Source organism: Eptatretus burgeri, chromosome 15, assembly GCF_056783735.1.
Source record: "Eptatretus burgeri isolate ZD-2024b chromosome 15, Ebu_testis_v1, whole genome shotgun sequence".
Taxonomy (NCBI): Eukaryota; Metazoa; Chordata; class Myxini; order Myxiniformes; family Myxinidae; genus Eptatretus; species Eptatretus burgeri.
Window position 1 is genome coordinate 5,800,107 of NC_140975.1, and position 22,267 is coordinate 5,822,373.

General features: G+C 43.8%; 1 protein-coding gene across 2 annotated transcripts; it reads right to left on the reverse strand.

The window, feature by feature from the left end:
* Positions 1–872: 872 nt before the first annotated feature.
* Positions 873–21,429, reverse strand: LOC147011399 (ubiquitin carboxyl-terminal hydrolase 1-like). Of its 2 annotated transcripts, none has more exons than XM_085857711.1 (16): positions 21,260–21,429; positions 20,455–20,555; positions 13,885–13,999; positions 13,678–13,782; positions 13,010–13,419; positions 12,385–12,803; positions 12,055–12,165; positions 11,715–11,913; positions 9,999–10,423; positions 9,083–9,157; positions 8,626–8,694; positions 8,251–8,424; positions 6,810–8,120; positions 6,526–6,673; positions 1,373–1,487; positions 873–1,062 (listed from the first exon to the last, which is right to left on the reverse strand). In XM_085857711.1, the coding sequence occupies exons 1-9, from the start codon at positions 21,260–21,262 to the stop codon at positions 10,060–10,062; spliced, it is 1,827 nt and encodes a 608-aa protein (XP_085713837.1). In that variant the 5' UTR covers positions 21,263–21,429; the 3' UTR covers positions 873–1,062; positions 1,373–1,487; positions 6,526–6,673; positions 6,810–8,120; positions 8,251–8,424; positions 8,626–8,694; positions 9,083–9,157; positions 9,999–10,059. The 2 variants fall into 2 exon arrangements, with proteins under 2 accessions (XP_085713837.1, XP_085713838.1); XM_085857712.1 differs by having other exon boundaries at positions 1,373–1,509.
* Positions 21,430–22,267: the final 838 nt, after the last annotated feature.

Below are 22,267 nucleotides of genomic sequence, written 5' to 3' on the forward strand. Positions count from 1 at the left end.
TCTTTTCAGTTTTCCTGGTTGCCTCACCGTTTTTCCTGAAGGTCTGGTCATCATTTGATTCTTCCATATTTTTCTTTTCTTCTCTGTGGGGTTCGGAGTTACCAGTTCCTCCTTCGATTTCCTCTTTTTTGGGCTCACATTCCTTTGTTGCACTATGCGATGACGAGCAGCACAACTTCCGGAATCTTCGAGCGACCTTCGATGTCCATTTCTTAAACCGGCTTTTTGTACGCTTGTTAGTCGGGCCTTCCTCAAGCGTATCACATCCAACATGTATGTCTTCTTGTGAATTTTGAGGCAATGGTTCAGGTTGCTTCTTCTGAACTGCTACAATGACATCAGCAGATTGAAAAACGTGACACACCTCTTTTACTTGGTGAAACACAAACTGGAGTACCTCCTGGGGGTCCTGCTGTCCCATTCCCTTGTACATTGGGTCCAAGTTCCTGCTAATGTGCACAAAGCAACAGCCGTCAGTGTTGACAAACAGGGATAAGTCAGATAAATTAGTTTCATACTTTGAACCACACTTTATGACACCAAAGCTGAGATAATTACGTGCATTTTGCTTGAAGCAAAGTCCTCTATCCGAACAACCATGTCAAATATCTGACTTGAATTTCAATGGACACACTATTGTGTCCCATCTCACCTGAGTGCAGCGATAAGTTTACGTAATACGATCGGAGACTCCAATGTCGTTTTAGAATAACACCGGCCGTCGTGCAAACAATCGGTTCCTTCACTCTCTCTTTCTTCCATAGAGAGCGAGATATTGTGGAAATATCGAAATAACTCCTTTTGCTGGTACATCCTGGCAAACACTTCATCATTCACAGCATCTTCATGGGATGTCTGATGGGCAGCCTGTTCCATATTTTAATTTTCCTGCTTGAATGAGGAAAGGACAATGTGATCCCTTTGAGGGATCGGTGGATTGGCATCGACTTTGCTGCGGGTCTCATCTGTTTCAGGAGACCGTTCCAAGATATGTGGATTGGCCATGTCTTGCAGGACCGTACTGAGACTCTGAATGAACTCGAGCTGGTGTGCTGCAGTTTCCTGCAATATAAAGAAATATACAACAAAGAACAACATTTATTACAGTGTAAATGTTACAGACATGAAATGTAGATCATGGAGAAACTTCACCCTTCAAATCGGGTAAAACCAACAAGGGCTTCACACAGGACCATCCTTTCAATGAAGAATAGTCCAATGGAAATATGAATTGTGATTAATTTCCAGGTCGATAAAATACGATATGTTGTCAGGAGGAAACAAAAATAACAATTTGGTCATTTTCATTGATTCGTTGCTCATTGCCATGAAAAAAAAAACAGTCCGATACCTGTAAAGGGTGAAGTCTCACCTGCAAGATGCTATTAAGGAAACAGGTGTTCCCCAGGTTCACAAGGCCGGTGAACTGTGGACCATCTTTCATCAAATTCTCCCCGCTCTCGTCTCCATCTGAGACTTCTCGCGGCCTGCAATCATCATCGTCACATTCTGACAGATGTGTGTTCATATTCATGAATCGGTTTCACGTGTTAATTTTTTTGTTATTCTCCCATTTATAGGATTGGAACTGCATTTAAGGAATGACAATTCATGACGAGGTTACAATCATCACAATCTTGTGTTACACGATGATAATGATGGATGTCTCAACGATTTGGACAAGAATCACGTGGGATCAAAATTCTGAACCATGAAAAATGGTGTTCATGGGACCAGGTATGGTGCTGTGAATATATTGTTGTGGTTACCAGATTCGCAAACCACCATTCAGGTCCCTTAGGTGAGGTATCTCGGTAAGTACATGTGTAGTTAGGCCCAAACCCGTTGTCTAGTGGGAATACATGTCATTTATACGTGCTGCGACTCTTCAGGATAGCCGTTTTTCTTTTACTATCTTTATTTTGGACCAACCGCCATGATCACAACCACAACATCAACCACCGACCACAACCACCGCTTCACCACAACCGCCACGACCTTCACGCACACCTCACAACCGTAGCATCGCCACCGTTCTTGCCCCGCTGTGGGTACCGGTGTTGGACTCATGCAGAACGCGCGTCGAACAGCGTGTACAAAATCACGGATTTTGTACTTCAAAAACGGATCAAAAACGACACACGCCCACTTTTTGCCGTCCAATCGGTGAGCAAGGGGCGATTTGGCCCCGCCTCCAGAACGATCGATATATGCAAATTTGTGGATCAAAAAGCCTTCACGCCCACTTTTTCTCGGGCCAATGGGGAGCGAGGTGAAAGGTCAAAGGGAGGGGGTCAAAGGCGAAGTTACGGGGGGATAAAAGGACGGTGTTCGTCAGTCAGAAGAGAGTCGGGAACGAGAACAAAAAGAGAGTCGCAAACGAGAACGAGAACGAGAAGGAGTCGAGAACGAGAAGGAGTCGGAACGGAGGGGACGAGTGTGGAAGACTGGAGCCCGAAGCCTGCAGTGGCTGGAGAAGCTGAAGAGAGTCGGACGAGGGGGTGCTCGCGTCGGTGCCAGGAGCTGCACGCCCGAGGGAGGCCGGCAGCGCGACCTGGCCGAGGTGGAGACGCACACCAGGGATAATAAAGATCCTCTATACCCCGAGCATCAGCAACCCCCTCCTGTTTCCCCCCGCGCTGAGATAGTGCGACCAAGGGGGCCCCGTTCCCACCCCCTGCCAGGCACTGTCCACGAGGCCCGCGGGTTGCGGGGCCATCGCCGCTCCGCGTCTCATCACCAGACGGGTAGGCCCGACCCGGTCTCGGCCCCAGGCCCGCCTCATTCTTGAGGTATTTCTTTTCCTTGGTTTTGGGTATGTGTTGTCGGCGCCGTCTGTGAAGTAGAATTGTATAAGTGTTGCCGTGTGCTCGGTAGTCGGTATTAGCTCTGCACTGTGTTTTCACTTTTATGTTTGCTTTTTGTGTAAATGGAATTGTGTTTTCTTTTTTTTGTGTGCATTTGGTGGAATTGTATTTGTGTGCTTTCCGTTCGTCGCGAATAAATGTGCTTTATTGTTGAACTGTTCTCCCGCTTCGCTTCGTCTTTTTCCTCCATTGAATCCCCATCTTGCTTCACGTAAAGGGTTGGTAGTGGGCTGAATACGCCCGATAATTAATCGAACCGTCGAGGTCGACGATAACACCGCTCGGTTATTCTGATAGTACGGAACGGGTCGCTTAAGTGGCCCGTGTCCGAAGTCGACCTGCGGCGAGGTGCGATCGCCCGGTCTACCCTCCGCGTGGGTACTTAGGTAGTTCGAATTTGGCGAGCAACCCTATCCCACGCGGGGGCTGATTGGCTCGATCGCGGTGAGACCGAAAGGTCCACCCGTGACTGGTTCCCGGCGTTAGTCCGAGAGGGTCACGACTGGATTGTCCGTCCGGTGGGCGACGTGCCGCGATTCGAGTTACGTGGCCGTTCGCACGCCGGCGGGCGCGAAGACCGCAACAATATTATACAAAGAAACGAAGAACCCGTCCCACAGGAAGAGGTGCTACTCCATACATTGCATTCGTACACAGAGGGAATTGGGGTCTGCTCCCCACCGAGCCCTCGGCACAAGAAACCTTTTCAATTTTAACCATCCAAAACCTTCCCACGAACATCTTGAATGGCCTTCAACTCATTGGAGTTCATCAAAATCACACATACACACACCTTCTACAAACTACACGCACACACACACAAACATTCACTACACACACAAACATTCACTACACACACACACACACACACACACACACACACACACACACACACACACACACACACACACACACACACACACACACACACACAACGATGCTGACCTCATCTTGATCGGCTCATTATTCGATGTTGTGAAAGGAAACGAGGAAATGTTCCCTGTATTACGGCTAACAATCTTTTCTTGGAACATACAGGACGATGTCTTCATAAAACGTGTTGATTCCGTAAACAGGTACGTTGACTACGCCCCAACATATTTGAAAGGTGACTTCTGCTGCGTTCAGATTACGTCATCACTTTTTCCCATTTCATCACTGAAAAACCTTCTCTGATGTGATGTCATTTTCGTCGTTAATTGCTTCCACAGATCTACGTAAATCTATTTGTACCACACGACCAATCTTGTGTCATGATGTTGGTGGCCCATCATGCCTGTCATGCATAAACATGACATTCACACAACCTCTTTAAATTATATAATTTATCCGTCTACGAATACAATGCGGAATTGGTAGGGCACTCGGAAGAGCGCATACCTCAACCACGTAATGCCTGATCCACAAGAACATAATGTACCCAATACATTTGTTGATATCATCCCATACAGTCCTATATCATTTTTGGCCCGATCTCTCAATGTTGAAGAATCACTCCAAAAATTATTAGATCCGGATCTTCAATAAAATTGAATCAATTCATCCTTGTCACACACCCAACATATCCACCAAGTTTCGTCCTCATCCATTCACAACGTTTTTGAGATGTCATGCTATATATCGTTTTTGGCCCGATCTTTCAATGATGAAGAATCACTTTAAAAATTCGACTCGTTGGATCCCTCCAGGACAGAGTTGGAGGTCCTGCTAGTTTTGGAAAAGGGGATGGAGGCCCTTGAAGGGGGGCTAGAAGCCCCCTGGGAGAGGGTTGGATGCCCTCGTTAAGAGGTTCAAGTCCCCAAGGGGGAGAATGAATAAGTGTTTCGAATGTTTGTCGAGTTACCTCTTTTGATTTTTGTTTGTTCATTATGCTCTTTGGTAGTTTGCTTGCTGTGAAACTGTTGCATTGTTCTTGTGTGGTGGTGTTACGGATTTGTAAATCCGATATATATCCGATATGATTGGAAATGGTAAGTTTTATGGTTCGGACATAATTTGGGTGTTCCAACCTGGAGGGATAAATTGAGCTGAATAGCTACAGCGTGAAATTTATTGTTTTTTTTGAAGCACAAGTTGAAAGAACTTTATTTGTTTTTGTCATTAGTTGAAAGGATAGAACTCTTGTGTATTTGTATTTATATCTGATTTGTAGGTCAAACCAAGTGTTGTATTATTTGAGTTATTTACATTAAGTGAGTGTTAAAATGGAACATGTGCGGGTCCAGTAGATTTCACTGGAATATAACATGCTCTGTTGTGTATTGTGAACTATGAAGCACGGAAAGTAGCGATAAGGATTGGTCGTCACCGTACACTGTGAAAACTCTGAATGAGGAAAAGTTCACATCACTGATTTATCAGAGGATGTACAGTCACGTCAGATCCCTCACACGCCATTGCTTTTTTGACATGTAAACAAAATAATTGGGTTTGTGGCTTGTGTTGAATGACAGAGCCTTGACGTTATAATACGATCTCTTTAAAGTGCAAAACAAATGTCATGAAGGGTGTTTTAATACCAGATAGAAAGGTGGTGTATGTGAATTTGATCTTGGTGAACATCAGAATTAGAAGTGATTGTGGGCTGGATAAGGAACTGAAGATTACTGTACGATGTCATAATCCTACATCTGTTAACATGAATGTCTTGTTAGAAATTACACTGCAACAACTAAAGCGTGAAGAGAAATAGACATTCATTAAATAAAATGTTTAATACCACCTCAGGAAGACAGTTTGGGGACTGTTACGGATTAGTTCTCGCGAGATTCGATTCGTATGCCAGCACTCGCAGCGTACAGAGCTTTGGAACACACAACATGCACCAAGGTTGTCCGTCCCCTCCACCTCGCGCCTTCTTGCGGTTCAGCTCGAGACGGGGTGAGATCCATACTGCATGAGCATTCCTGCGGGGCTCACACGCTCTAGACCCATTGCTGACTGTTAATCTGCAAGGTTTGTTTCTGCATGACCATTCGTGTTCATATTTGTTTCATCAACACGACAAACCTACACACGACAAAAGGTTCACAGATCTGCGCGCTTGTTTGACACTGCAAATGGCTTAATTGCACGTTCGGACACTGCGAGATCTTAATGTTGGTTCACGGCATGAATACTGGTAAAACGGAGTGTATTAACACGTGGGACTACCCTTGTTTTAATTCCTTCCTTTTCTTTCTGTTAAGTAAAATTTACAAACGACAAAAACAAACAAACTTTGTTTCCTCTTGTTCATCCCACCCTCGCAATTTACAAATGAAAAATATTTCCACATACTTGCTTCCAAAAACCTTTCTCCCAGTCTGCTTTCCATTATCTGCTTCTCTATCTCCCTGAATGACTGAAAACACTTGCCTCACCCACCATCTCCGCTTTCCAGGGGCACCACCCCCACGGTGCATCACTACCTCCCTGCTTGCCAGGGGCACCGCCCCCTCTCCACTCCCCACGTCTCATTCTACATAGTCCTGCCTCCCTCCCCCTCGACATTCCTCCCAACCTCTGACCCTCTTTCTCCGTCCTTTCTCACAGTGCCTCTCCCCCATCCCAAATTATATGGACCTCCAACATACTACATGTTTGCTGCAATTTGATAGATCTCTCAATCCAATCTGCCGCTGGTGTAACTGACATTATCTGGGGAACATAATCATACCTCAGGACATCCCGATTCCTCGGTGCGTCTCGCTGCGTGTTATCTTTTCCAGTTCGACAGGACTGAACCCTGCTGATGTTTTTCCAGTTCCGGTGGCGGAGTTGAAGTTTATGTCAAGAATTCCATTTCTCACTGTCCGTGGACGATCCTTGAGAGGGAGAAGAGAGGTGATGTCATCACGAAGAGTTCCTCATTCGAAAACCATTGAGAAATGAATCAACATCAGCAAAACAGCAATCTCTGGAAACAACACAAAGGTTTTCAGTGAGAGAAACATCACCAACCGGGATGAAAACGAAGTCCAATGTTGAAAGGGTCTTCTTTCCATGATGCATCACACCCACATCTCAAGCAACAGGTGGTTTGTCTCAGTTTGATGACGTACATATGGTGGTGAAAATGAGAAATCGCAATCAATATCACAACAGGAACAAACAAAGGACAAAAGTGCATATTGTTTGAGAGTAGTACATCACTATAAATGTAAATAAGGCCTATCAGTGAGGCACAATTTTCACAATCATTTCAGGTATATACGAGGTGTGCAAAAAGTATCCAACCTTAATTTTTCGTGCGCAAACAAATGAAGTTAGGGAGGCGTGGTTTGGTGCACAGATGTAGGCGATCCAAATTCATATGCGTGAATATTTTCCCGCCTGCAGAAGCTGTCAGTCGCCGACAGACGGCCGATGAGTGAGGTAGTGTAAGTGAGCGCCGTCGGATTTTCGTTTTTGACAAAATGATGGCTCACTGTGGTCTCATCAACAGTGATCACTGTGTTGAAGTTGGGATCACTGTTCACAGTCTCCAGCATGTTCTGTGCGATCTCCAAACGGAGTTGCTTATGCTCGATCGTTTGCAGCTTTGGCACGAACTTCGCTGAGATTCTCCTGAAGCCCAAATCCTGTCACAATGGAATGAACGGATCCAATGCTGACGCCGCCTCGTCTGCAAGTTCGCTGATCGTGATTCGACGATCCTGCATCAGCAGGGTCCTCACTTGGTCAATGACGATCTCATAAAACGTGATGTTGAGGGCCTACCAGAACGTGCTTCACTTTCCACTGATGTGCGAACATCTTTGAAGCGGTTGTACCACTCTTTTATCTGTGGGGTGCCCATTGCTTCGTTCCCGAAGGCCTGTTGAATCTTGCGGATCGTTTCCACTTGGGAATCGCCAAGCTTTGCACAAAATTTGATGGAGTAGCGTTGTTCAAGTTTTTCCGTCATTTTGTCAAAAACGAAAATCCGACGGCGCTCACTTACACTTCCTCACTCATCGGTCGTCTGTCGGCGACTGAGAGCTTCTGCAGGCGGGAAAATATTCACGCATATGGATTAGGATCGCCCACATACGTGCACCAAACCACGCCTCCCGAGCTTCATTTGTTTACGCACGAAAAATTAAAGTTGGATACGTTTTGAACACACATCGTATTTATCATCCATTGTTTCGCTTCTTTTCAGTTTCCCTTGTTGGCTCACCGTTTTTCCGCAGGTTTGGTCATCATTTGATCCTTCAGTATTTTTATTTTGTCTGTGGGATTTTAGTCATCAGTTCCCCTTTCGACCTCTTCCTTTTTGGACTCGCATTCCTGTGTTGCATAACGCGATGAGAAGCAGCACAACTTCCGGAATCCTCGAGCGACATTTGAATTCCAATTCTTAAACCGACTTTTAATATGCTTTTTTTAGCCAGGCCTTCCTCAAGCATATCGCACCCACCTTTTACATCTTCTTGTCCATCTCTCGGTATCGATTTAAGTTACTTCTCCACTGCTAAGATAGAATCAGCAGCTTGAACAAGGTGGCGCACCTCTTTCACCTGGGTACAGTTCAAGCTGGAGCACGTCCTGGGGGTCTTGCTGTACCATTGCCTTGTACATCGGATAAAATTTTCTGCAAATGTGCACAATGCAACAGCCGTCAGTATCGACAAAAGGGGATAAGTCAGATAAATTGGTTTCATACTATGAACCACACTTTGTGACATCTAAGGTAATTACATGCATTTGGATTGAAGCAAAGTCCTCTCTCCAACCAATCATGTCAAATACCTGACTTGAATTTCAATGGACACACTGTCATGTGCCATCTCACCTGAGTGCAAAGAAGTTTGCGTAATACGAGGCACCAATCCAATGTCGTATTTGGAATGACACGGTCATCCTGCGAAGAGATTGCACAAATATTTAAGAGATTGCACCAGTACACTGGTACTCATTTCATCAATCTCAGAACGATGACAAGCTGAGTGAACTCTACCTGATGTTAATTCAATGGCTGACAGGCTCAAACTTAAGACTTTAAGATCTTAAGCCAGTCACCTTAACCATGAAGCTAACACCAGGCTACATACCTGGGTGTGCAAGGGTACTATGTTCAGAATGACTTATCTGTTCTTCCTCAAGAATTCAATGACCTCTCTCAGGTCAGTACTTATAAAGGGGCAACGAAACAGAACGTGAAATACAAAATATCAACTTGGTCATTCTGATCGATTCCTTGTTCATGGCCATTAAAAAACATCCGGTACCTTTAAAGGGAAGAGTCTCACCTGCAGGATACTGTTGAGGAAGGAGGTCTTACCCAGGTTCACTCGGTCGATGAACTGTGCACCATCGTTCAAACCCTCAGAGAGAGAAATTTGACAAGACAGAACAACAAGGTACGGTTTCACAATGAAAACTGAACAAAAACACAAGCAGCAACACAGGGACAAAAATATAACAGAAAGTCATGACAGAGGTCGTCCAGAAAGATACGTTGTGTTCAGTCCCATTCTTCCCTCCATGGCTTCAAGACAGCTATTCCCCTCTCGCTCAGATCATCCACCATCTATACTCATGATCTCTTCCATCCCAAGTTACCCCATTCCCCAGCACTTGCTTTTTCCAGGTATTGTGATTCCCATCCCCCACCCTCTCTTAAAAAGTTACGGATGTATTCGGACGAATCTTGGTGGACAGGTTGGGTGTGTGACACGGACGAATTGAATCGATATTGGTGAAGATCCGGATTCGAGAATGTCAGTGCTTCTTCCCCATTGAGAGATGGGACCAAAACTATTTGGAGCACAATATCTCAAAAAACTTGTGGATGGATTATGACAAAACTAAGTGGATGATCGGGTCGGTGACAAGAACAAGCAGATTCAATTTTGGTGCAGGTCCGGAGACAGAGCCAGCCTATCATTGGAATACAAAACACAAACCGTTCAGCCTGGATCTACCGAGTGCCCTTCTCGTTCCTTTTCTCTTTCATCCCCCCCATTTCCCCTTCCTTTTCTTGCTGCGTTTCAACTTGTGTGCCGCTCATTCACCCCCATGTGTCCTCCTCCCTTTGATCTCACTCTCATTTTTACTTTGTTGTTGATGTTCCCCATTTCCATTTCGTTCCCTTCCATTTTTGCTCTCACTCTTCCATGAGCCTCGATCATGTAAAGTATACAAAACAAAAGAGAAAAAGGTTACCTTCTTGGCTTGTCTCCATTAACTTGTCCATTGGCAATCGACCCATGGAAAACACTTTGAATCAGTTGGTGCGCTTGTAGAATACCAGGTATGGCGTCTTATCATGCACACCTGATGAACTAAGGATCTTCTGCATGTCATCATCTTTCATGACTGTGACATGTTCATCACTGAAATGGACCCATTTGTCCTGACTGTGAAATGCATGACATTCTTCCCGATGGGAAGCCTCTGTAGTTTTCTCAGTGTTGATATAGGTGGTGTAATGTCCACAGTTGAGGCCATGACCCGCATGTTCAATGATAGCAAAGAGTGTGTACTGGGGGTCTACATCATCAGTGATGCACTCAGGGGAACACCATCTTCTGAGCGAGAGGTGCTCGGGAATGGATGTGGAGACTTTCAACTTGGATGCTTTTCCGTGCCTGGATAAATACATGAAAGGCGGATTGTTTGGACAAACAGGTACAACTCACAGATATTGGTGGATTAAATGAAGGATGACATTTTACCAAATCACATTCTCCCATGTTGTGAATATATTGAAATACACCCTGGAAAGTATATTTTAATAGAGGCCAATCTTGTGATACGAAGCTTACTTACACCACCATTATTAATAGATATTTAAATATCAATGGATTTTTTAAAAACCGTGCTCGATTCTCTGATATTGTCACCACTGCAGCAACGTTTCTTCATGTCCGTATTATCAATGTTTTCATGATTACTTTCATTCGTTTTGCATCTTGAGTTTCTCCACTCAGGGACTTTCTCGTTTCACTTCTTGTCTGATGAGCTCAGAGTATTTGATGGAAAACAAACAACAACAAGGACATTCTCAACACCATTCTTATTCATTCTGAGCGTCATCGAGCATGATGAAGAGCCTGCAAGGTTGTACCAGAAATTGGAATTTGTGAAATATTCCGCCCATGTCTCGGACTCTCCGAATGAAAGGGAATATGTGCAGGACATGAAAGTTTGCAAAATGATGGGTGTGCTGTTATTCCAAAATGACCTGAGATTGTTCCCTCATATGACCCAAAGTTATTGGTGCACTCAGGTGAGATGGAACATGGTGGTGTGACCATTGAAATGCAAGTCAGGTATTTTGTCAAAATCGGTAAGAGATGTGACTTTACGTCAACCAGATTCTGGGTCAAAACGATTCGGGCACTCGCTCTGTGTCTGGGAACTCGGTGGTTCAAACCCTGGCCGAGTCATACCAAAGACTATAAAAATGGTACGTGCTGCTTCCTTGCTTGATGCTTAGCATGGAGAAAGGATAGAGAACGGACAATCACCACAGGTCGGTAACCGTTGTGCAGGCTTGATGGGCTGAATGTCCTCCTCCTGTGTTAAAGTTCCTTGCAAAGGGGACATGAGTGACAAGTTGTAACGTATATTGCTTGATACAAGACGGCCTGCACATACACGATCAAAGACCTCTCTCACAAGTCTATAATGTTGCCGAGTCCCCATACATCCCTTCCATCAGAACAATCAATGGCCAATGGAAGTCACTGACAATTGTTTGTTGATATGCGAAGGTTTCAGCGAACACACAAAATGAAACTGATATACAATATACGTACTCCATGTCCTAATTTAATCACTTATTAGCCTCTCTGATCTCATCATTAACCAAGGATGAGCACAAACAGACTGAATATGATGGGAGTTTGATGGTGAGTGAAGCGATCGCTGGATTACCTGTCCATTTGGAATTGCTTGAGGTGTAACCCTAACATTGAAGGGAGCGTGGAGATTGAGGTGGAGGAACTTGCCATGACCTTCAACTTGCATGAAGAACACATATACATGTTATCCCCATCAAGGTGTTCCATTCGAGCCCAAACGTTAAACAAATACTCAAGTGGGACTGGTTCGGTCTTGTTATTTCTCCACATATCTGCAAGAGTTCAGAGGGAGATGAGAGATGATGACATCAGGAAGAGTTTCGAATTCGATAACCATTGAGAAAATCAACATCAGCAAAGGAAGGATTTCAAGAAAAAACACAAAGTTTTTGAGGGAGAAAAACATAACTAACCGGGATGAAAACTAAGTCCGAGGTTGAAAAAGTCTTCGTTCCTTGATGTGACATTCCCACATCTCAAGCAATTGGTGGTTGTCTCCGTTTGTCCCAAAAACATATTATGACCTGCAGACGGTGATGAAAAGGAGAAATCACAATCAATATCACAAGAGGAACAAAAAAAACAAAATAAAAAAAGTACATAATTTTTTTCTTGTGGTACATCACGATTAATGTAAATAAGGCCCATCAGTGAGGCTCAGTTTTCATCATCGTTTCGTGTATTCATTTATCATCAGTTACATCCGGTATTTCCCTTCTTTTCAGTTTTCCTGGTTTCCTCACCGTTTTTCCTGAAGGTCTGGTCATCATTTGATTCTTCCATATTTTTCTTTTCTTCTCTATGGGGTTCGGAGTTACCAGTTCCTCCTTCGATTTCCTCCTTTTTGGGCTCACATTCCTTCGTTGCACTATGCGATGACGAGCAGCACAACTTCCAGAATCTTCGAGCGACCTTCGATGTCCATTTCTTAAACCGGCTTTTTGTACGCTTGTTAGTCGGGCCTTCCTCAAGCGTATCACATCCAACATGAACGTCTTCTTGTGAATTTTGAGGCAATGGTTCAGGTTGCTTCTTCTGAGCTGCTACAATGACATCAGCAGCTTGAATAAGGTGGCACACCTCTTTTACTTGGTGAAACACAAACTGGAGTACCTCCTGGGGGTCCTGCTGTCCCATTCCCTTGTACATTGGGTCCAAGTTCCTGCAAATGTGCAAAAAGCAACAGCCGCCAGTGTTGTCAAACAGGGATAAGTCAGATAAATTGGTTTCATACTTTGAACCACACTTTATGACACCAAAGCTGAGATAATTACGTGCATTTAGCTTGAAGCAAAGTCCTCTATCCGACCAACCATGTCAAATATCTGACTTGAATTTCAATGGACACACTATTGTGTCCCATCTCACCTGAGTGCAGCGATAAGTTTACGTAATATGATCGGAGACTCCAATGTCGTTTTCGAATAACACCGGCCGTCGTGCAAACAATCGGTTCCTTCACTCTCTCTTTCTTCCATAGAGAGCGAGATATTGTGGAAATATCGAAATAACTCCTTTTGCTGGTACATCCTCGCAAACACTTTATCATTCACAGCATCTTCATGGGATGTCTGATGGGCAGCCTGTTCCATATTTTGCTTTTCCTGCTTGAATGAGGAAACGACAATGTGATCCCTTTGAGGGATCGGTGGATTGGCGTCGTCTTTGCTGCGGGTCTCATCTGTTTCAGGAGACCTTTCCAAGATACGTGGATTGGCCATGTCTTGCAGGACATTGCTGAGACTCTGAATGAACTCGAGCTGGTGTGCTGCAGTTTCCTGAAATATAAAGAAATATACAACAAAGAACAACATTCATTACAGTGTAAATGGTACAGACATGAAATGTAGATCATGGAGAAACTTTACCCTTCAAATAGGGTAAAACCAACAAGGGCTTCACACAGGACCATCCTTTCAATGAAGAATAGTCCAATGGAAATATGAATTGTGATTAATTTCCAGGACTATGAAAAACGATATGTTGTCAGGAGGAAGGAGGAAAGAGAAAAACACATATTGGTGGCCAATACATACCTGGTCACGCACGGGTACCCTATTCAGAATGACATCTCTGTTCTTCCTCGAGAGGTCGGCAATCTCTCTGAGGTCAGAACCCAGAAAGGGGCAATGAAACAGAACCTAAAATAAACAAAAATAACAATTTGGTCATTTTCATTGATTCCTTGCTCATTGCCATGAAAAAAAAAAACAGTCCGATACCTGTAAAGGGTGAAGTCTCACCTGCAAGATGCTATTAAGGAAACAGGTGTTCCCCAGGTTCACAAGGCCGGTGAACTGTGGACCATCTTTCATCAAATTCTCCCCACTCTCCTCTCCATCTGAGACTTCTCGCGGCCTGCAATCATCATAGTCACATTATGACAGTTGTGTGTTCATATTCATGAATCAGTTTCACATGTTCATTTTTTTATTATTCTCCCATTTATAGGATTGGAACTGCATTTAAAGGCCCGGTCACACCTTGACGTTTTAGCCAACGTATGCCGATTTTTGAATTTTTTTTCTAAAACGCTGGCACACGTTGAATACGTTATGGGTAAGTTTTGATAACATTGAGAGCACGCTGAAAAACACTGCCATACGTCATTGTATGCTGGCTTTAAACGTTGTACTTTTTGGTTGTACAATGGCCATGGCCAGGACACTTATTTGCAGCATTCTTCAAACTTTTCTTCGGCATGACGAGGATGTTCACACACAGATGCCAACCCTCCCGATTTCATCGGGAGGCTTCCGAAAATTCACCCAAACTCCCGCCCTTACGATCACTATCCTTATCCTCCCGAAATTTTGATATTTTTGCACTGTTCACTAATCAGAATGTACTAGTATGAGAATTGAATGCAAAGCATCGTCTGCTACGTATAGCATGTGGTAACTCCATAACGTTCGCTGCTACCAAATTGTACGTAAAAAATTGCAAATTCAAATGAGAAGCAGCGAAACATTGGGTCTGGATCTCGCTTATGCGATCATGCACTGAGATTTAGTGCATGCGGTATGTATGCAATACAGTGCATGTGGTATGTATGCACAGTGTATATGCATGCGATACGCTCACTGCATGCAGCTGGGCCCCGTACCAGCCCGGCGGTCGCGACCACCGTGCGGTGTTTAACAGCCGCTAGAGTTCTACGAGTCGCGCTGCAGCTGTGGAACATCGACTTTGAAGTTACCGATGCTTCAAGCCCTCGATGTTGATTACGAAATGGCAGAAAAGAAGCTTACGAAGACCAAGAAATGGTCTCAGAAGTACAAGACCGAATACAGTCTCCAATACCCGTGTATTCGAAAGTCTGAAAGAGGAATTCATCATGCATATTGTACAGTATGCAGCGTTGATATTTCAGTTGAGCACGGAGGTCGCGATGATATTCGGAAGCACGTTGGAAGCAAACGGCACACAGACATTGCAAAGGAGAGATCTTCGAGCACGAGTACCGGTACACTTCTGAATTATTTCACCAAACAAGGGACAAGCGAGGAAGAGGATGTTACCCGAGCGGAACTTCTCTTTAGTGGATTTATTGTGGAACATAACTTGCCCATATCAGTCTCAGATCATGCTGGACCTCTATTTCAAAAGATGTTTCCAGATTCAAAAGTTGCTTCAAAGTATGGATGTGCAAGAACAAAAACTTCAGCAATAATTGGTGAGTTGTCAAATGTTACTGCTTCATCTATTGCCGATATTGCTAGACTAGCTCCATTTAGCCTAGCTACAGACGGTAGCAATGACAGTGGTGAGGCCCAGCTATATCCTGTCCTGATTTCGTACTATGACAACAGTGCTGGGATTGTGAAGCAAGGTTTGCTAAGTTTGCCTGTGTGCAAACAAGATTCCACTGGAGAAAACATTTTCAAACTGCTTGATCATGAGTTCAGTGACAGGAAAATTCTGTGGGGAAATTGTGTTTCCTTTTGTGCTGATAATGCCTCTGTCATGGTGGGCAAGCACAAAGGAGTCGCTGCTTATATCCACAAACAAAATCCAGAGTGCTACATCATGGGATGCCCTTGCCATATGATGCACAATACGGCCAAGAAGGCGGCTCAGGCCTTACCCATTGAATTAGATGACTTTCTCATCGATATTTACTACTACTTGGACAAAAGTAGTAAACGCGTCAAAGGAGTGAAAGCAGTGCAAGAACTCTGTGATGTCCCGACACACAAGATTCTGAAGCATGTCGCAACAAGGTGGCTGTCCCTTGGTCAGTGCCTAGACAGGCTGATTGAACAGTGGGAGCCACTTCGCCTCTTCTTCAAAGAAGAAGTACGAAGAAAAATGCAACCAACTGTAGCCAAGACTCTAACAACGAGCAAGAAGGACGGCACTGTATCTACTGCCAGTACTGGCACTGCAGGATCAAGCACTAGTGGAGCAGCATTCACCACTACCACTGCAGTATCTGCTGCGAAGAAGACAGCAGGGACAGCACCAAAACCAATGCTGAGAGCAGGTAGCATCACCGGCCCTTCATCACGTTCATCTACAAAGCAGATCCCTTCAGAGTCGAGAAAGACTGTGATAGTCCCATCTACAGGCAAAGAAGGACCCAAGTTAAGTTCTGCTTTTGCCAAATCACTTGATAGAAGCTCAGCAAAACCTTCGAATCAGAGGTCTTCTTCCTTGGCTGCACCTACCTCAAGCTCTCTCCTCAAACGTAAAATTGGATCTGGTACTACGAGTCTGACCTCTTCTGCTGGCAGTAAACGCAAGTGTGATCGCCCTGCGGCTAAGTGTACTACGAGTTCTACAACTAAAAGCGCATCTTCCTCAAACACTGTGCAGGAATCTAGAGAAAAATGTGTCAACAGGATGTTCTTGTCTCCACAAACAAAACTCTATTGTTTCTTCCTTCGATATGCTAACAAGCTTTTTGAGAAGGGGAATCTTCTGCTCCAAAGAGACGAACCCTGTATTCATCTCCTGCACGGAGAATTGAATGGTCTTCTGAAAGATATCTTCGTACGGTTTTTGAAACCATCGGTGTCATCGGTTGCTCTGGTAAATGTACCCTTCTCTGACAGAAATCATCAGAAGAATGATGAGGACCTCATGATTGGGAACGATGCCAAACTGTATATAAGGGAACAAAGGAGTCTCAAGAAATCCACCTTCACTCTGAGTGAGTCAGACATCCAAGGTTTCTTCAGTGCAGTTCGCTCATATTATGTGAAAGCCTGCAATTACATCTTCAAAACCTGGCCGCTAGATGATGAATTAGCCAAGCATGCTCAGGTGCTGGATGTTAAGCTACACCAAGAAGTGGGGTTTGACTGTGTGGAGTTTTTCATCAAGAAATTCCCCTGTCTGTTCAGTGGCGGTGATAGTGACATAGACAGTCTTGAGAGTGAATTCGCTCACTACCAGGCAGACGCCTCCATAGCTACAATTGCTACTGAGACAGTGAGAGTGGATGAGCAGTGGCATCGGATTTCACAGCTCACAGATCCCTGCACTGGTGCCAAGAAGTATCCTAATTTGAGCAAAGTGATGAAGGGAATCTTGGTCATTCCTCATTCGAACGCATCATGTGAGCGGGCACTCACTCTTGTACGGAAGAATCATACTGAATTTCGTCCCAATTTGAGTGTCAAAACCCTGGAAGCTCTCTTAATTGAAAAACTAGCTCATAGCACCCCTTGCTACCAGAGAGAATACAGCAAAGACATAATCAGAAGGGCTAAAAGAGCCACACAGCTGTCACTCAGCAAAGCTGCCATGGAAAAAACAAGCAGCAGTAGTACCAGCCAGTAAGGTAAGAAAAATATTGCTTCTTTTGTGCTTTTTGTTAATCTTTGATTGTCCCCTAACTTACTAATATTAACATACATGTAACATTAAAAAGTGCACAATTTTCCCCTTTTTTGTTCAAAAAGTGGGAATTCTTAACATGTTAAATGCTCCAAAATAGGGCTCAGAGGGCACTAGAGAGCGTCTAGAACCCCAGAGCTTCCAGGGCCCTAAGGCGGGCCATGGACCCCGCCGCAAGGGTCGAGCGCTCCGCGCTCGAGATGTGCGCTTCGCGCACATTATTTGGTGTCGGTTGCAAATCCTCCCTAATTCTGATTTCCAAAAGTTGGCATCTCTGTTCACACTTCGATGTCTTGCTTGGCTACGATTCCAATTGTCCATCGGCAGCGTCTATTTAAAATAGTCGAGTTTGAGCGTTTTAACACGTTCAGAAGAAATGCTTCAAATTTCCAAACCCCAGCGTCAAAAAACAAAGGCGAGTGACAGCAATTTAAATCGTTCATTGTAAACAATGAAAATAGCTAAGTGGTACCGTTTAAAAGTCGTTGAGTGTAAAAAAAAATCCAATTGTTGAGCGCAAGCGTCTACTTTCAATAGTGGAGATGCAGCCATTTAAATCGTTGAGTGGCAGCCTATGAATAGCAAAACCCACGTCACCAGCAAAGACAAACTGCCGCACGATATGGATAAGTTAGGCTATCGTTGGGCATAGTTTGTGAACGCCGGCTTCACGATAATTATTCGTTGGTATTTCGTATCTATAAGTAATCAAAGCGCTCTATGCACATTATTAGTTCATTGTGCATTTGTCCAACCCGTTATGAATAGACCTAAATCGTAAAAACAAGCAATAGCTCATTGTTGAAAAAGCCCCATAAAAAATTAGCCACGAAGAACTTCGAACAATGGTGCAAAGATGTCTCCTGCAAAGATGGACACGCGGACGCAAGGACGATCCATCATAACCCACACCCTCCCCCTCACACTCACCTACTACTGCCAACATGAACAAACTACTACTAATACTAATACTGATACTGATACTGATACTGTTACTGCTGACATGGACATCGACTCAAAAAGGACTCGAAAGCACTGTTGGGTTCCCCTTTTATGAGTAGCATTTTTATATACCGATTCCTAAAACCGCTGGGAACACGTCTTTATATGGCAGTTGTAAGCTAGAAACACGTTAATTTATTTTTTTTTGTCGACCGGAAGACGTCATTGGAATACGTCTACATACGTCAATGTGTGTTGGGACTACGTAAAGAATTGGTTCAAAGCACGTCAAACAAAAGTTAGAAATAAGTTTCGCGTAAGAAAGACATTACCGCGACGTGTTTCGACTTATGAGTAGCTTATAAGTAGCGTTTGTGGACGTGTGTAAGCGTCCACATATCGTGTGTAAAACTTATCCCCATCGCATGCGGAACGTGTGTCGTACGCCGAGTACGTCGTAAAATTTTGAACATGTTTAAAATTTCTTGACGTACTCTACTTACTATGACGTATGATAGCATACTTTAGCGTTCTACTCACGTATACCAAACTTACTCATACCGTATTTGACGTGCCCCAACGTTTTAGACACATTTTTCTTAGGTCGGCATACGCTGGCAAGATCGCCAAGGTGTGACCGCGATGTTGTCACTTCCATTTCTACGGCAGTTATGATTCGAATCGTTGTGCGTCAGCCTTTTAATAGGCTACGTCACGACATCGTCGGCGATGCGTGCAACGCGCTATGCCTAAGTTAGACTATCGTTGGGCATCGGTTGTGTAGGCCGACAACAGGTTCAGCATTTGTTGGTATAAGTTATCTATAACACAACGAAACGTTCTGTGTCCGTTACCAATGCGTTATACATAAGACCAAGTCGCTATGAATACGTCCGAATCTTTAAAAAAAAAACATCAAAAGTTCAACGTAAGCCAGTGTTTTAGATACATTTTAATACGTTGCCATCGCTGGCTAAAACATCAAGGTGTGACCAGGCCTTAAGGAATGACAATTCATGACCGTTTTGATGACGAGGTTACAATAATCACAATCTTATGTTGCACGATGATAATGATGGATGTCACAACGATTTGGACAAGAATCACGTGGGATCAAAATTCTGAAACATGAAAAATGGTGTTCATGGGACCAGGTATGGTGCTGTAAATATATTATACAAAGAAACGAAGAACCCATTCCACAGGAAGAGGTGCTACTCCATACATTACATACGTACACAGAGGGAAATGGGGTCCGCTCCCCACCCTGAGCCCTCGGAACAAGAAACCTTTTCAATTTTAACCATCCAAAGCCTTTCCACGAACATCTTTAATGGCTTTCAACTCATTGGAGTTCATCAAAATCACACATACACATACGTTCTACAAACTACATGCACACACACATTCAATACACACACACACACACACCTTCCACATATTTAAATCTTGTACACACACACACACACACACACACACACACACACACACACACACACACAAACATTCAATACACAAACATACACACACCTTCCACATATTTAAATCTTGTACACACACACACACACACACACACACACACACACACACACACACACACACACACACACACACACACCAATCACAATGTAAACACAATTATAAGACATGTTCGCGTTGAGTTGATCAGATTTATGTTGATGTGTAAAATAATTGTCCATTTGTCCATCATTGTCCCATCAATAGATTTCAGGACTCACTTTGTACTAAACTTGGAGATCAATAAGAATATATTATTTAATTGATTTATTAACATTTAGTTATCAATTTCCAACATTTCCCTTGTTGTTCTATACATCTCATTACAATTAGATGTGTAACATAGAGAGTGGGTGTGGTGAGTATCACGGATTCCAAACACTTTTAAAGGACCAGTAAAAGGATTGCATGTCCTCTCTATCTATTTATTACGTCGTTATTTGTTTTGTACCGACACACATTTTCCCCATTCGGCGTGCCTTCCCTTTTCCCCACGTGTCCCCACAAACCTCGTCGATGATTCCTCGTTTTCCACATCATCAGCATCTGCAGCTTTCGGTCGTGTTAAATCAGATGTTTCACTTCTCCAAACCTTGGAACACCGAGCTCCCTGAGAGGAATCATAATTATTACAATTAACAGCAAATATCACAAAGGGATCATTTTATTCCGTTCATCGTTTGATGAAGAGGTTTTCAACGGTCCGTACACAAAATACGTGGGGGAGGAGGAGGTGGAGGACGGGGATGTGCGAATGGGCGAACCACGGTCACGTGATACCTTCTTCATGCGTACAGCCATCTTGGATTTACCTCCAACCGTACCACAGCTGTTAGATCTGAGGCATGTTGGGGCTTGAACCGGACGAACAAAAATTTACCTACAGCTGAAGACTGTACCACAACAAAACACGTCAATTTCGAACGACCTTGTTGTCGGTTGAATTCGTCCAAACGTGTCAGAGGGTCCTGTTTAAATGATCAATTCGAAACTTCGACAAGGTATCGATCAAGGGCCGCTCAAAATCATTGGCTCATCTGTCGGATGTCAATGATGAAAAACTTACAGAATGTAAAGTGGAAACAAATCGGAACGTAAAACATGGCGATCCATTGGTCTCATTCACAGAGTGACGTATTTTTTTATTGTGGGAATCTGGTCGGGCAGGGTTAAAAGAATCACGTGTTTCGTGCAAGCAAACAGGACAGCCGGATTAACGTCACCGTCGGTTCACATTACGGTAAGACGAGCACACACCCGCGGATCATGAAGGTATCGTACATTGTAAATCCGGTAATATATCTCCAAACTCACCATGATGCTCACGTCGTGTTCCTTCGAACGAGTGAAATCTGTCCCACACGTTTAAACGATTATAATAAGAGAAAACTGAATATGTTTATCCACGAGACGGACGAGCAACACAAAACACGACCGTTTGCAAAGGCTCCTGTCCTCGAACCGAACAATGACTTTGTTGTCGCTACCATGGCAACAATAGCACAATGGTTTTGAGTGAAGACGCAAAGCGCAGCGGCTAATTATCAACGTTTGTTAAATTAATTACCTGGAAACTTTCATGTTCTCGAGTTTATGAACGTTATTGTGCTCATCAGTACAAAAAGAGGATTTTTTATTTTTACAGAAAACGTGAATTCTGTTTAAAAAAAAAAACGGTAAAATCATCACGTAATGCTAACAGTCCAAGTACAAGTACCGTACATCATAATAAAATAAATAAACGATCATCACTGTTCTAATTATCGCCGTCACGTGTGTAAAGCTTGTCATTCCAAATCATCGACACTGCAAACTGGAGCAGAGATCTTTCCCTTTCCCACAGTTAAACAACAACAACTACAACAGTAACGTCATCAATTGTATATCGAGATCCTCCCATTACCGTAGTTATTGCGATATACAAGATTGGTACTGAACGGGCTTGTGTGGGTGGATAGATAACTACGGTTGTGTTATTAAGGTACCCAGTCTAATAGACTGGGTAATTAGGGTACCCACTCAAATGGACTGGGTAATTAGGGTACCCAGTCAAATGGACTGGGTAATTAGGGTACCCAGTCAAATGGACTGGGTAATTAGGGTACCCAGTCAAATGGACTGGGTAATTAGGGTACCCAGTCTCATGGACTGGGTAATTAGGGTACCCAGTCTCATGGACTGGGTAATTAGGGTACCCAGTCTCATGGACTGGGTAATTAGGGTACCCAGTCTAATGGACTGGGTAATTAGGGTACCCAGTCAAATGGACTGGGTAATTAGGGTACCCAGTCTAATGGACTGGGTAATTAGGGTACCCAGTCT